This window comes from Rhinolophus sinicus, chromosome 1, assembly GCF_057876585.1.
Source record: "Rhinolophus sinicus isolate RSI-liver-muscle chromosome 1, RSI-T2T, whole genome shotgun sequence".
In the NCBI taxonomy this organism is placed as follows: domain Eukaryota; kingdom Metazoa; phylum Chordata; class Mammalia; order Chiroptera; family Rhinolophidae; genus Rhinolophus; species Rhinolophus sinicus.
Genome location: NC_142501.1, coordinates 174802541 through 174819960, shown reverse-complemented (window position 1 = coordinate 174819960; position 17420 = coordinate 174802541). Strand labels below are relative to the sequence as shown.

Sequence of the window (17420 nt, the reverse complement as noted above, 5' to 3'; positions counted from 1 at the left end):
GTAAAAAGTAGTAATTCTTTATGAAAAGCATACTTAAATAAATCCAGGTATCTTCCCTTATAAAAGATTTATTTTTTTCATCTCAGGATGAAAGGAAAATGGGGAGAAAGAAGAGCTTTCACAACTGGGCTCTTGCATCAGCACTGGAAAGCTTCCAACATGGAAATAAATTCCAATAAGAGGACATTTGGAAGAAAAGAAACAAGGCACTTAATGGTTGCTACTTTTTTTTTTTTTTCTGAGAGTCATGATTCTAAACAAAAATCGACTTGTTATATAAAGAGATAGCGCATGTTTACATACTTCACACCACGGTTTTGACAATGGACTGCTCCAGTCTGGCCTTTACGGCAAGTGGACTGTTTAGTTTAATGATGTCAAAAAGCAGGGGAGCAGATGGCAATAAAACATTATTAGAAGAGATGAAACATATGCAACTGGTAGCAGTTTACTTATTCATATAAAATTTTTAAAATGGAACCAATAAATCTCTCCATCTTAGCTAAGCAAATCTAGTTATCTCGATTTATTACTGTAGCGTAAAGCCTACAATGAAATTTGGGATGGTTGGAGAAACAGTAATTTCCTTTCTCACCCTGATCTCCTTTAGACTTCAAATAAAAGATAGAATTTATATCCACTTATAACTGAGATGCACATCATTCAGTCTTTGCTCTAATCAGATCTCACAAATATATTTGAGTCTTTCTTGAAAAAAAAAAAAATCGAATTGCTCCAAAGTTCTATCCATAATGAATAAATAAGCTTTTCTTTATTGTTAAAATGTAGTATACACCAGAGGCAGGGTACAATAATGAATCTTAGCTAATTTTAAAAATGAAGTTTAGATGCAAAGAAAACGTTACTTGAAACGTCTTAGTAGTTGCTACTCACTAGTTTATCCTCCCTGTGAAAGGCAAGAATCCTTTCTACACTATCCCTAAGAGATTTAGTCCTTCTTAAATATATTCACAGATGTTATCTTGTGACACAAGAAAGTGTGCTATTTAATCACGATAACTAAGTCCAAATCACTATAGTACTCTGAACAGTTCTTTTAACTTCACTCAGACTGTTACAGTCACTGGTAAAATGATGCCCATTTTAAATTTTAATCACATTATCTTACTGTACACTGTGAGTAAAGATACATTTAAAAATTGAAAGAATTATAAAAATATAATTATTACTAAGCAATGATACCCACCATTTGACTGTTAAAAAGGCTACCCATTTTATTCCTGAGCTCCAAATGCCCAAATGAGTATGGTGAGTACTTCCCCAAGGCAAGATGCAACAGAAAAAAAGCTAAAATTAATTATTCATTTGTGTCTTTTTCCTTTTTTGACTTGACCAAAATAAATTTATTGTGTCCATAAAAGACCTTCAAATGATACCAACTTTTCTAATTACAGCTTACTGGTACTGTGTTTCTTCAAAACACAATTTATATTTCAAAAAAGAATCACCCATTTTTACAAATCTCATTGTCAATTATGACCATTTGCCTTTACTATATAAATGAAAACTGTTTCATAAAGCAAAAAGCAATCCACTAATAAAGAGTATGTACATATTACGTGATACATATAAAAGGAATAATACCATAAGAATACAAGAAAATTAATGTTTGTTCAACATAGAGTATCAGAGATTAATGTCTAATATTAAATGATAAAATCCTACTAGTGTATTGAGTACGTCACCATAATATCAACTAAATGTCTTTTGCCTTTACTTTCCTTACTACAGTGTCTGCCTCCATGGATACTTTAACAATAAAAGTTTATACTTTTATCAAGTATAAAAAAAAAGACATCCACTAATTTCTTGCCAACATCGCAAGACATAATAATAAACAGGGAGCTGTGTGTACATGCAATTAAAGAAAGCATGAAGGCAGCATTAATTTAATATGCTATAAGAACCGCTAAGGAAATAGCAAGAGGAAAGATTTTTAGCACAGCTAGACAACAGTAACTACTGTAAAAGAAAACATACCGTGTTTCCCCAAAAATAAGACCTAGCCAGACAATCAGCTCTAATGCGTCTTTTGGAGCAAAAATTAATATAAGACCGGTATGATATGATATGATATGATACGATATGATATATTACATTATATTATGCTGGGTCTTACAGTAAAATAAGACCAGGTCTTATATTAATTTTTGCTCCAAAAGACACATTAGAGCTGGTTGTCTGGCTAGGTCTTATTTTCAGGGAAACACGTAACAAAGCTTTTATTTTCAATGGCTCTATGAAATAAAGTCACACTTCTGTTTAGAAAACAGTGATTACAATATTAGCCAACATTATATATAGCTCAATGATTTTCTATGTAAGAAATTATAAGTTATTTATTAAACATTTATTATAATGTTAACACATTTAAGTATCATTACAAATGTTTTTAAAATCAACATATTTTGAGAGTGGAAAAGAAGAAAAGAACCTGTAATTAATAAAAAAAAAATTGTAAAAGCTTACCTATGGACTTAAAGCTTTCTGCGCTACAAATAACAACATGAGTATTTAACTTTTGACCAATGAGGCGCTATACAATTTTTGTTCTTTTGTCTTGGAAGAAACCCCTTTTCTATTGCATGTTTATTGCCATGACAACATATAGCATAAGTGCTTCATGCAAAGGCAAGCAGTTCCATGAGGATTGTGCCAAAGCTACCAATCTCGTATCTTCAGGCATAAAGAACTGAGAGAGTCAATATTTAGAAAATGCTTATTTAGGGGAAATAAATGTACTCATGCACTGAGGAAATGCTATAAAAATAGATGAGTTGTGTTACAAAAGTAAACTTAAACTTGTTTCTCAAGTACAAGATGCAATTCACTCAGATTTACGTTTTGTAACTAGACACATTAAATAAAAAACCTAAAGATACATTCAACCAATTTTATCTGCCACAATATGACTTACTCAGAACCAAGTGTATGTTCTCCAAAGAGAATACAGTCATCCACCAGCGTTTTAACATAGGATAAATAATACTCTATAGGGCAGAGGTGTCCAAACTATGGTCCCCCGGGCCAACTGCGGCCCGCAATCCATTTTTCATTGGCCTGCAGCAAATTCCAAAAATATATTTAGTTTACTTAAATAAACCAGGTAAGGCAATACGTACTTCACCTCAAGTGAGTGGCCCGGCCGTTTGTGTATTTTACCGAATATGGCCCTTGGTGAAAAACGTTGAAAAAAGTTTGGAGACCCCTGCTCTAGGGAATAAGGCTCCCTGGAGGAGCAATGGTTAGAACTTGCATCCTGGTCAGGTTAAAGTCTAAGTATTTTGCATTCTCTTGCCCTTGGAATTCTCTCCACTCCCATTACCATTACATAGGGTCATATTCATTATCATCCTGTCTATGCTGGATTACCTCAACAACCTCTTAGAGAATCAGAATGACTTCCATCTTAACCTTTTACACTGAGGTCATAATGATCTTTTAAACACATTAACACTATAATGAGCTTTTAACAATGCAAATCTGATTGTGTCACTTTCGAGTTTCCAAATCTTTTAATAGCTTCCTTTCCACATCAATCCACATTCCTTTCTTTCACAGCCCTTTCTGACCAGGCCCCCATTAACCCATCCAACTTTTCTTCTGGCCACTGTACAGTGCCCAACACACTGAACTACGTGCCTTTCTTCCTTCCTAGAAGTCAAGTTCTCTGAGAGCTTTTGCATATGTTCATCCCTCTCCAACTTGGTCTCTTCCTAAAAATATTCAAATGGGTATTGACTACCTGGGATTTTTACTTTAGGCACAAACAGTAACACTTTATTCCTGCATAAATTATGACTCTATTACACACAAATACATATTTTACCTCAAGATTGTATCACTGGAACTTTATGGTGGTCTCTTTCTCTTCTTTCCACTAATCCAGACCTCCATGCCTTCTGACCTGGACCTTGTATTTTGATTTAACTCTCTGCACTTTTTTTTTTTTTTTTTTTTGCTGATTTCTGTTATTTACTGATGCACCCAAGTTAATTTGTCCACAGTGACAAAATGGGTGAATATCCCTATTATTTCCTTGGCACTCCACTGTTTGGGGACTTACATGCCATAAATTATATGCCTCATCTTTTGGGGGGGCGGGAATGCTACCATAGGGCTTCAGCTCTATTATTAACTTTTTTAACTGCTGGACATTAATAAAGTACTAGTCAAAGTACTGCTTATGTTCACAACTTTTAAGTCTTACAGAGTTTAATGCTTCAAGGAGAGTGGAGTTCCCTTCTCCTTAAGCAAAACGTGTACTTTTTAACGGCAGCCTTTGGCAGACAGCTCCTCCACCTTTGTTCAATGACTGTTGTGGGAATTTCAAGTCTGGTAGGAGGAAAGAACAATGGCTTGTGAATCTCTCAAATTACATGACGATATAGAAAGTAAGACAAACTGTCCTACCCACTCATTCATTTACTCATTGACATTAACTTAGGGCCTCGACACTGTGCCAGGTTATTATTTAGATGCTGGAAAACAAAGGTTAGTAAGACCTGAACCCTACCCTTAAGGGGTCTAAAAACTGTGGTAAAAGATACATATGTAAACAATTAAATGAACGTGATGAATGCTGTAATAAAGCCAGCATCAACATTTTGTAGGAACATAGAGAAAGAATAGGCAACTATTTAGGGGGCTCAAGAAAGGTTCACAAAGGAGATGACATTAGGTCCTACAGAGTGAATAGAAATTTTTCAGGGGTAGAGGGTGTAAAAGCATTTCAAATCAAAGGAGCAGCTTGTACAAAGCACAGAGGTGTCTGCCCAAGGAATGGTACGAACTCAAGAACTTCAGTGTGACTGGACTATAGGGAACAAGCAGAACGACATTATAAAATGAGCTGGAGAAGGTTGACGCGCAGTTGTAAAGGGCCCATTAAGCCCAGTTAAGAACCCGAACATTTACTGTGTGGGCAGCAGAGAGCCCCAAACATTTTCAAGCAGGAAAGTTGCATGAGAACTGTTTTGTTGCACGGTAACTGTGTAAGTTATTAATGCTATCACTAAAAACAAAAAAATAAAGGGATGGAAACTTAACATCTTGGGTTACCTTCTATGCATCAAGCACTTCTTTATATTATTTGAGCTTCACGACAATGCTAACAAGGACTTTTTTAGACCCTTATTTTAACAGATAAAGAAACTGAAGGCTTAAAATGCCCCATTTGGGGAACATCTCTGGCGTCCTGAAATTCAACTCCATAGAGCAGACTTCCCTGTTTTTCAGGGCTGCCCCCAGTTAGCAAACTGGGTTCGATGAACAACACTGCCTGATCTAGAAAGCACTGCTTATATTCTAATGAATTAGTCATCCTCATTTTGTGCACAATTAAACCAAAGTTAGAAAACCGGTATGCTTCCAACATACAATGGCTCTTCATGACTCTAATACTGGATTTATGGAAAACATCTCACTATATTTGGTAAGATAGTAATATTTTACACATGTACTTGCATCAAATGAACTAAACTTACCTAATCTGGTTTCCATAACCTGAACAGAATCTATGAAAAACATTATATAGCAAATGAGGTCACCTACATATGCACAGGAACATATTTTTAAATTTATACCATTAAATTACAAAGGTTTTGAAAATATCTATCTAACTGCTTATTAATTATAATATGAAGGTTTCAAATATTGTAAAAGCAGACATACAAACATAGTGAATTAAAACATAAGTTTTAAAAAATACCAATCCCCAATTCTGAAAAATAACAAGAATCTTACCTTTTATGTATTTTTCTAGATCAAGTCAACATTTCTAAAGGGATTACTGCATCTGAATTATGGAAGTCTAACCAAAGATACAGGACAAGTAGGAAGTAGTTTTGCTGCTTAAACGCGAGCTTAGATTCTTACTTCTTTTTCTGCCTTAATACTTTCATGCAGACTATGAACTTTGGAACATTTTGCCTCCTAAAATATTTAGATCTTTGTCAGTCACTGGCAAGCTTGTGAATGGATGTGTGGTAGTGGATGATAAGCTATATGCCTGAGAGAAAGAAGATGATCCAATCTAAACTAAAACACTGTTACATACACGCCTAGTTCCTATTTATCAACTGGTATAGCATCACTGTTGTTCTTGAAAGACTTCTGGGTAATACAGGCTATATAATACCACAAACGAAATGATCTAAGGTTTAAAGTCAGAATTTCAGTGGAGGTAACAGAAACCCATGACAGGTTCAGAGTACACACTAGTAGGTCTTAAAATTTCAATTAGCCCTTATACTGAAGTCTTTTTTTTTCCCGCTATCTTTTCACAGCTACATTAGTCATCACCTAGTAGACAAATGTATGACTAAAATACTTATTTAAATAAATGACTTTCAAACCCTTTAGCTATGAAATACAGTACAAAATACACTTTACCTTTTGACCCAAAATATGTTTGTATATGTATACACAAACACACTCAAATATATGTTTGACCCAAAATATATGTTTGTTTATGTATACACAAACACACTCACTCATATACACATATATAAACTGAAAGCACATTTTCATAACATGATACCAACCCTTAATATATTAAAATATTCTTATATTTTCTATTCTATTACATTGTCACAAAAATACTGGCTATGATCCATTAAACTGATTTCAGAGTAAACTAAGTGGGTCAGATGGCAATATAGTGATTTTGATCCCACCCAACTGTAGGAATTATTTTTAAATGACATCACTGGTAATAGTCACTGTTTGATAAGGGGGGAAGGGGATCATTTTTTTCCTTTTTGTCACCCACATTAGAGCACAGCTGTGAATTAACAAGAGAAAGAAGCCAGAAGTTCTCTGTGTGAGGGAAGTAATGTCACCTGCCTTAATGCTTTACATAGTCCACTCAAGCCCAAGCAACTTGCCTTTCTAGGTTTTGCATCCCTTTGATTGATTTGACACTGCAGTTTTCGGTGAATTGTGAAGAACATAAGAACCCATAATGAGTTATCACTTTCTAAATCAAAAGAACTTTTCATTTGCATTAGGAAGGTCTTGAAACTTTACAAGACTAAGAGTAGACTCTGCTTTTTTTTTTTTTTTTTTTAAAACCTATGGTATATACTGTTAGGTAGAGTAGAATAAAAGAATTTGAGTTGCCGGGAATTTATTTTACAAAACAGTGTAAAATAAGTAACTTTTACTTATTTTGACATAACTTATTAAATGTCTGTTGTAGCACCTAGACAAGATAAATAGTAGGAGTTCTGCAAATATTTTCTGATTTGAGCTTAGCATCATGGTGTAATTCAACTATGATTTTACAATGGCAAAACATATTGTCTTTTTGTAATATTAATGCTTTATAATGTTATATAATGTATAATGTTTTATACTGCTATAGTTTTGCTCAGATTAAATTCACTTATATGCTCTGTAAAGAGTATAATATTTTAAATACTAATCATGTGAATCATAATTAATTGCATTATTTGCCCATTCTCATTAACATGCTAGACTCAGAAAAGAAAGGATTCAGTCGCCCTCTTGTGGTAACTCTGATGTAATATATTCTCCAAGTGTTCCACATCCACTGGAACTTTTTTCACTCTAACAAGCAGAATGCTGTTTTGACTATAGTTTCTGAATTTACAAAAGCAGTACATATATTTTCTGCCCTCCATAGTATATATATTTGATGCCCTCCCTTCAGTTTCTACCTCAGAAATTTTGGTTTTTACTCTTTTTTAGGAAATATTGTCCTGTTCCCTTCCATTTACCATACCAAATAAATTTTTCTGAAAGATTCTTTCTGTATTCTAATGCACATATAAAATAATCACAGCAAATATCCATCATCATGGGTAACCTTTAAGTCAATGGAAATAATTAAAAATGTACGGGCTGAGCTGTCAGCATTTTCCCCAAGAGAACAGGTCTTCCTAAGTTAATTAATAGTCTAGAAATTTCAGAGGCTCATGATATTAATCTAAATATTTTAAGTTTTCAACAGTAATACAGTCATCTTTTTTTAAAATAGTCGAGATCATCTCCCACTGGCAACAGCAGGAGACGAGACTGAAAATGTATGGGGACCAGAGTGAAAAAGGACTTAAATGATACGTTAAGTAAAGCACCTGAAGCAGGAAAGTGACTTGGGCAAATCCAAGCTTTAGAAAGGTCACTTGCTGTAGTACGGAGGATAGACTGATGGGGTGAGAGGAGATAGGGAAATTAGATACAAGTTGTTTGCAATGACAAGGGCCTGACCCAAAGCAATGAAGAGGAGAAATTTGAGAAATACTAAGAAGTGTATAGGCATTTAATTACTGTGAGGACTTGGGGGTGGGAATGGGAAGTCTCCAGCTTACATTCTACCGTGTTTCCCCGAGAATAAGACCTAGCTGGACAATCAGCTCTAATGCGTCTTTTGGAGCAAACATTAATATAAGGCCCGGTATTTATTGTACTGTACTATACTGTACTGTACTGTACTGTACTGCACTGCACTGCACTGCACTGCATTGTATTATATTATACAGGGTCTTATAGTAAAATAAGACCGGGTCTTACAGTAAAATAAGACTGGGTCTTATACTAATTTTTGCTCCAAAAGATGCATTAGAGTTGATTGTCCGGCTAGGTCTTATTTTTGGCGAAACATGGTAACGTTGGTGACTGGCTGGATGTATCATTTCCAGACAGAGGTAATGACAGTTTTGGACATGCTACATTTGAGGTCCCACCTTGAAACAGCAAGTTGGTCAACAGGCTTTGAGGATATAAAGTTCATGAGAGAGAGCAATATAAATTATCAGTGGCTAGGTAGTAAAAGAAATCTGGGTGAGAGATCATCCAGGGAGAGTGTAAAGAATGGGAAGAGATGAAGGCCACGTGTGGGATTGGCAACATTTAAGCATAATCCCATCTTCCTGTTAAGAGAGACACTTTAGTCTTTAAACCACAAACTTTGTTCACATTGGGAGAAACAGGAGATCATTTAGTCTCCTTACATTCTACAAATCAGAAAACTGAGGGTCAAAGAGGTTAACTGACTTTAATTGAAGCTATTTATCTATAGAAGTGAATGAAAACTCAGGTTTCCAGACTGACCCTAAGTTGTTCCATCCTAATCATTCAAAGGTTCTTTTTTTAATACTGTGTCCTCCTTCTGCTTCTGCCTTGTAAACATTCAGAAGACAATAAGTAAAAGATCCTTTCTTCAGTAATTGCTCAATGGTAATAAATGCTTCTGTTGTTGTTTTGTATATATCATCTAAACTGAAATGTTGTATTTTCAAGGATAACCTTCCCACAATATAATTTGTTAGTAAGACCCAAATTTACAATTAACACATGCTCTGTGAGTAATCTGGAAAACAAGGAAATGCCCGATTCTATAACTATGAAGAGCAAATGGCAATTGTATCAAACAAAGAAAATGTTTATGATACACTTCAGAGAGGAAAATAGCTGTAGCTATTCTCTGCAATCCTTTTAAAATCTTAGATGGGTGAGAATGGGTTTCACCAATGAATTCTATCATATACTCCAGAACACATTTTCATAACTGTACTTAAGAAGAACAAAACACAAGAGATTTATTTGGCACACCTGCTTGGTTTGGCCGTTGCCAGTTTGGTGACTTGATAATGCTGGTGGATCCTAGAGGCTTGAAGGCAGCAGCGGTTGGGAGACTGGCCACCCCTGTTCTGGCAGAGGCTGGGCTTTCTGGCCTCGCAGGCATGCTCTGTACTGAAGCGACTGACGGAACCAGTTGCTGAGAAGGTTCCTGGGAGTTGCTGGAAAGGAAATAAGAAAACATTTTTGGTGAAGTGGTAGCAATCTAAGCTAGCAATGATTCTTTCTTTTCTCAATCTATTAAATCTCTAAGGAAAGCAAAAAGAATAATTAACTGACATTTTTAAAAAGAAAAGCTCTAAAACCATGACTCAGGGACTCTCTTTAGATCTTTTCACTGCGTTAATTGATTTCAAGTCAGTTCTCCAACATGTTTCAAACATCCGAAGAAAATAATTATAGTATTTATATTTTTAAGTAAATATAGCTAAGGTGCTACTTTTTATTAAAAATACATGATTAAAGTAGAAAAATGTCCTATTGTTATTCATTCTTGAAAAACACAAAAATATAGAAAAATGTACATCTGCTTTCCCAAACTTCCTTTCTGGAATACTGCGCTTGCAGGGTAAAGTCAAACGTTGCAGTCAGTGGCATGGAAATGTCATTCAACTATAGACGAGCATCGCAGCAAAAATGCTAAAACTAAAAAAGAAAAGTAGTCAGACTGCATTTACTCAATACTTTGGAAATTCTCTTTACAACGTCTACCATGAAAAATTACGCGACTGGAAAACTTATAGAGCCAATCCTTTAAAACAGTACGCTAATTTCCTCTTCCTATTCCTTGCAATCTCAACACTTAATCATGTAGATTAAAACAATTAACTATTGGAGGATCCCTGATAATCTCTATGAAATGGCACATTTCTTTCTCGAACATTCCCACATTCTTCGGGTGTTTTATGAACTAAGTTTCTCTGACATCTCACCAGTCACTCCTTTCACTCACATAATCACTCAGTCACTCATTCATTCAATAAATATTTAAGCACCTATTATTATATGCTGACATTGCACTACGCACCGGCCACACAGTGGTAAACGAGACAATATCCCCAGTCTAACTGTGTTCATAATACAGGAAAACAAGAGACAACACCGCCTTGTTCTCTCTGTCAGTGGTTTGCTTAGCAGGAGGCCTTATCCGTGCTGGTTCCAGTTTGGTTTAGGAGATCGTATGGCTTTTATTACCCAGTTATTGGTCACTTATAATTATATACCATTTCAAAAAAAGTTTTTAGGTAGCTCAAATTATGAAATATGTACTTTGGAATGACACAACACGATAGCAGTTCTCTCAACTTAAGTATAATAATAATTGTTATTATAACAACAAATAATAATACATCCTACTAACTTTTCAATAGAAATTGAGGTACTAGTTGCTTTAATAATTTCATGCATAGAAACTCGATTTCTTCAATATCTGAAAGCAACAGCTGGGACAACCGATTGATAAAGATAAGATACCATATTAATGACTTCAATAAAATAAATAGACTTAATTATACTGTTTAGGTTGAGATTATTCAGATTATTTCAAGGAATAGAAATTTCAAATTCAATTATGTCCAGTATACTACCATGCGCAAGAATCCCTAACTTCCCCAATGCCTCTTGAATCTCTGACAACACCTAAAGGCCTGCGGCAGCCCACCGATCCTTAGGAAGGGCTACTTGCAAGGTTGGCCTTTGGCATTTGGGAACATGGCTGGTAAATAGATCCCTAGGTCACCGTAAAACTCTCTTTAAAAGATAAGAGTGGCTTACTGTGCCTACACTATGTAAACAATACGGTTTATGCTAAACACCTGCTTTCCTTCTGAAAGTCTGGAATTTCGGTGTGAACGAGGCACAGCGTACCTACTAAGAAGCCCTGATAACAACTGGGGACCCTTGTCTTGGGTCCTCAGTTTCTAAGGAGCTTCTCTTGTAGACAGTACTTTGCACATTTTGTCAAAACTCATTGCTATAGGAATCAAGCACATCCCGTGTGAATCACTGGAAGAAGGATTTTGGAAATGTGAGTCTCATTTCTTCCAGATTTGATACCATGTACCTTTCCCTCTTGTTGATTTTGCTTTGCATTCTTTCACTGTAATAAATCTTAGACATGGGTACAACTATATACTAACTTCCATAAGTCCTCTAGTGAATGAATCATCACACCTGGGGAAAGTCTTGGGCACCTCCAATACTACACTGTTTTGAAAACTCATACTGGACCTGTTTTAACTTTCTTGAAATATAGTTCCCTATTATGGTTCTCTCAAATTCAAGTGTAAGAGAGCTATCTACCTTCTTTTATCATTTCTAATCAGTTTAATGAAAAACTAAGATGTATTTGATGTTAAAACATATTATATCATGAAAAATTTAAGCACTTTAATAATTTTTATAATGAACAGAAAGTGAAAGACTGCTTACTTAAGGGCAATGCTGGACACAATTATCAATCAAGATGACACAACAGATATTAATGGAAACAGTTTAAGCATTATAATTTCGTGGTTATGAGCACCTTTTAAAAGTTTTATGATGAACAAATTATTTTATTTCACTAAGCCGCAGTTACCTAAACTTTACATGGGCATAATACTTTGTTCATAAGAATTTCATGAGACTTAAACAACATAAATATGTACAAAGCTAATTAGCATACACTAAGGCACAGAATATCAACTTGACATATGAAAAGGATAATTAATGTATTCAAACAATAAGAGTTTCAATATTTTTACACATTATGAATAAATGATATTTTAAAGTAATACATAAGTACAGGTCATTTTAATTCTAGGGTTAATTATTCATGTGAATTTGAAAAAAATAATAATCACATAGTGACAGTTCTGAGGAGAAAATTTATGACCAAGCAATACTAGAAGTTACAGGTGAAACACAAATACAATCTGGTAATAACAAAACCCAAATCATCATTTAATGTTTCATTACCTGAAAGAATTTAAATTTAATTCTAGGAGAGTTGCCACAGACAGATTTACTTGGAAGAAAGTGACAAGGATGATAGGAAATCAATGCCGAGCCTAAAAGTACGGGCCCAGGATATGAAAAAAACTCAAGAGAAGCACAAAAGCAATCAGCAAATTTCACTCAATACGGCTACATACTGTTTGCCTAAAGTTGAATGGAATCTATAGTGAGAGATTTGGTTCAATAAAAGGAAGTACCTAATATGAAAAATCACCCAAAAGAAAAAAATCTGTTTCCTAATCTCACCTTTCTTGAAGAGGCCTGTCTCCAGAAGGTTCTTAAGTAGTGGATGAAAATGCTATACAACAAATTTAACCATTTAGAGGGTGGATGGCTAAGTTACACTTCAAGACATTTAAAGCCTCCTAAAATATAGCTACAATCAACTGTGTTCTGGCCATGTTTCCTCTCTGTCCACAATTCTCCATTTTTTTTCCAGACTCTACATAGAAGGCACTTCTCCCCACTTGCCATCTGCACTGATCCAATCCTATCCATAATTAATAATTAGCAATAACAATAATATCCATCATGCTATACAATTAACGTTATTTTATTTAATCACTCAATCTTCTAGAAGTAGTCACTCCTTCCTTGAATTCATGGCACATACTAACTGCATGGCATATATAGCTAGCTTTTGATTTGTAATAGCCAGGGTTTTTTGGTTTAATTAATAGTGACTTCTTTATGTATATAGTTTCCTTCACTACATTATATACCATCTAATATTTGGGCCTTTACTATGACCTTGGGAATGTTACTTAAATTTGATAAGTTTCCTCATCTGTAAAGTAAGATAAAAATACTACCTTATTCCAAGGTTATCGTTAGGATGAAATGAAATACAATGAGGTAAAGTACTTAGCACAGTGCTTAGCTCAGGTTTATGCTCAGAAAACAATACATCATGTTACATCTAGTTCACATACCTAGCAATAAGTACATTTGCTAAATAAACACCTCTTCTCTGTACTAATAATTTTACTTCTGAATGTAATTTGTGGGTAGTTTTCTTGGATTTTAAAACTAAAAAGCTTGCTTCCTCAATTCAATTGTAAATAAAACACAATATTTCTTAAAATTCCCATGGAATGAGTATCTCATAAGCCCAAGAAAAGTTTGCATTTTTTATTGTATCCTTTGTACATAGTCTTGCACATGTATTCTCCCCAAAGGCTTAAGATTTAAATCTTAAATAGTATTCTTTAGCTACAAAGGGTGTTCAGTAAATTATAAATAGCTTATTAAAAATCCAAGTTATAAGCAAGAAAGTTGTTCCATTAATTTTTAAATTCAGGATTGATCATCAGAGTTCAATATTCAGTGGGGAAACAGATCTCTATTTACTTAAAACATTTAATGTAGTAATTGAAAATTATTAATCTAGACAATCATACATCTGAATATATGATGCCCAGATCTCTAAAAACATGTCCTTTTTTCCTAATTTTTAATTATTAACTACCATTTAAAGAAAATACATAAACATTAGGTAACAGGTACTAAAGATTAAAGAATTAATAAAGTCTTTGTCCATACTATTTCATATTTGAAAATACTATCAATAATCAAAAACAGCAAAATATTTTATATTAATGACTCATTTATTAACATGGCATGATTACTTAAATTAGATTGGTACCTTATTTCTGAAATCATGACTCACACATATTTTTTCCAAATTTAAATTGTTTAAGGTATACCTAAATTCTAATCAAAATTAAAATGCTTTCTAAAAGATTCTAATGAGAAAACTAGAGTAAATTCATAAATACCCTGGGCTAATACCACAGATGCTAAGAATCAAATATGGTCATTTTTACTAGTCTACCAAATGAACAAGTACTGAAATGATATGTCAAATTCATATGGCTTCCATATCCAAAATACCAAAGATTTTGTTTCATATTTTGAAAATTGAAAATACACTAATAGAGCAAAGATTTCTTTTCAAAACTGAGCTAATCAGGAAAAAAGAAAAAGGAAGAAAAGTTTACTTGGTGTCAGCAACCTGACTTATCTTGAGTATACGTTTCTCCCCCATATTTGTTTAATTATTATAATAAATAAATTTAAGCTGCAGATTGAGAACAGTTGGAAATTCTAAATCTATTTTCAAAGGAAAAATTATGTTTGAAGAATACTCCTGAGGTAACTTTTATTCTAAATACATGTTTAAAATTTTAAAAAGCCAACTATATATCACAGGTTTAATAATCAAAGTTTAAATTAAACAGTTTTACCGAAAAGTCTTATAAAAATTGATATTCTAATACAAAGACTCTGAAGTGGTAGGAGAGAAGTATTTCTGATATTTCTGAAAGGGTTATAATTACAAGCAACTTTCTATTTTAATAGAATTCTCTGTCAGAACTCTACAAAAGGACCTAGACATAGAGAGGAATCATGAGTCTCCCTCCTTCCAGAAATCTGTGTTTACAAAATTTTAAAAAAGTATTTTCCTAAGCAAAATTGTTTAACTTAATACTTTCTGCACCAAAATTCAAACTTCTAAATATACTATAATGGAAAGAAACAAGTTTGGTATTATACTTTATTATAATGTCAAGATTACTGCCATACAAAAGCAAACATCAGAGAGAAAATATCTCCAACACTAACCAAACTGTTCTTTTTGGTTCCTTTCTGAGTTAGAAAGGTATCCTCAGGAAACCCTGTGTTCCTGCTTTCCAGAATGCCAACTGCCTTACCTTGTCAAGAACAATTTCCCTTTCCCAAATATCAAAATATATTTAGTTTGTGCAAATTGCTGTTAATGAAACGTAGTGATAATGACTACTAATACTTGCTGTAGAAGTGGATTCATGGGGAGCTTCAGTCAGTCCATAAATGCACGCACACCATTTTTTGTTTTGTTTTGTTTTGTTTTGTTTTAAACATGACACTTGACTTGAAGGGAAAAGTATCTAGGATTCATTTCTTTTAGAGTAATTTATGCCTGCATAAAGACAGATTGTCTTACATGTAACAGCTACATACAAAAAACGTCATAAAATTGTCCTTGGTTTTAGTGATAAATAAAAAACATTAAAATTCTTCTATTGAAAAAGGTATCCAATAATTTTTTTATTTAATTAAGTTTATTGGGGTGACAACTGTTAGTAAAGTTACAGATTTCAGGTATACAATTCTTTATTACATCATATCTCTCTCTCTCTCTGCCTCTCTGTCTGTCTGTCTCTCTCTCTCTCTCTCTCTATATATATATATATACACATACACACATATGTGTGTGTGTATCAGGTATCCAAGAATTTTTAGTTTTTGTTTGTTTATTAAACAGTGAAAGCAAAATAACTTACTAGAATAGAAAGGTAAGAGCTGAGCCACTAATGGAGAAAGGGGATATTTTCACAGAACCAGTATTTTCCCCATCCCATCTCCATTTGTTGTTAATCAAAATGTACCATTTAGTTTAAAAAAAACCTGGCCATTTAGTTAAAAAAAAAAAAAAAAAAGCACCAGGTTCTTTTCTGGAGAGAAGATCTAGAGCATTCCATTATGTCCTCAAAGAGACCTCTTATTCCAATTATGGTCAGTAACCTGTCACTGCACAGACTTTGCCCTGACAAAGATTTCTGCTCATTTAACACTCAAAACTCCACAAATAAAAATAATTTCAGATATTTTTCTTAGAGCAAAAGCTCCCCCTGTTTAAACACCTTAAAAGTTACCCAGAATTAGAATTAAGTATATTGAAAACCTCCATAACAGGGGGGTAGGATACGAACAAGTGATCAACAGCTAGCCTATGTCATATCAGGCTTTTTCTAATTATAGTCAGAGTTGTACACTCTGCCATTAATTTTGTGTTCTGCCAGAAATTGTTTTATACAGTTATTTAATTAAGATTATACCTTTAGTAATAAACACTTGGGATATATTGATTCTTTATATTATACTTAATAATTTTTGGCATAATTATTAAGTTTAGGAGAAAAATTAATTTTTGTGAATCAGTATTTCCCAGATATGGCTCAAGTAAAACCTTCAGATTTGAGAACTCTAAGACAGTAGCTAAACAAAACCAAGTATTTTATTATACTTTTTCATTTTTTCAAAAGGCATAAAGGTATATCTTACTAAACATTTGACTATTCTTGTATAGCTACATCCCTGCAATATAAGACATGGTTCTGTTGTAATGTAAGCACTTGCATAATTACTCATAATTTCATACCAAACATCAAGTGTGCTAATAAAAGATGTCACAAAGGGTTAAAGGGTAAGTTAATAATCATACAAAGTAACGTGCTTGTGCATTAGTAAGGCACTGAAATTACAGTTACTTTAAAACTGGGCACAAATCAGCTCTAGGATTTGCTCATCTAGCCTGTTAATATGGTGGGGAAACGTACAGAAAGCATTATCTTTTACAGCAAACCATGGCTTGTGACATCTGCTCCCACAGTACCTTGTTTTCTTAACATGAATAGAGCCAGTTGATTTCCTCGAGGACTGGAGGTATGAAAAAGTTAAAGGCTTGGAAACAGGGCTGATGCAAAGTGCATCCAGGAGTGAGTGATATTTTTCAGGACTGGAGAGCCTGGTGAGCATTTAGAAAGAGTTTTAAGTTGAAAAATCACACTACGAATAATAGAAAGTAGTTTTTATAGTCTGTGATTTGAAACATTTCCACAGAGTAGAAGAGATAGGAACAGAAAGACTGAGAGAAAGACAGAACTAAACAATAGAAAGAGGATGAAAAGAAGGGCTAAGAGCCTACTATATTTACTCATTAATATAGAATTGACTACATTTTCACCAAAATTGAT

At 33.8% G+C, this 17420-nt stretch overlaps 1 protein-coding gene across 16 annotated transcripts in view; it reads right to left on the bottom strand.

The window, feature by feature from the left end:
- PDLIM5 (PDZ and LIM domain 5) overlaps window positions 1-17420 on the bottom strand; it is a 189157-nt gene that overhangs the window by 31184 nt on the left and 140553 nt on the right. For 11 of the 16 annotated variants that reach the window (XM_074323330.2, XM_074323337.2, XM_074323354.2 and 8 more), the window contains 2 exons: window positions 17060-17191; window positions 9598-9785 (listed from right to left, as the gene is read on the bottom strand). In XM_074323330.2, coding sequence (XP_074179431.2) covers window positions 9598-9785; window positions 17060-17191 — 320 coding nt within the window. The remainder of the gene's footprint in view (window positions 1-9597; window positions 9786-17059; window positions 17192-17420) is intronic. The other 5 variants (XM_074323405.2, XM_088791976.1, XM_019741089.3 and 2 more) reach the window with 1 other exon arrangement.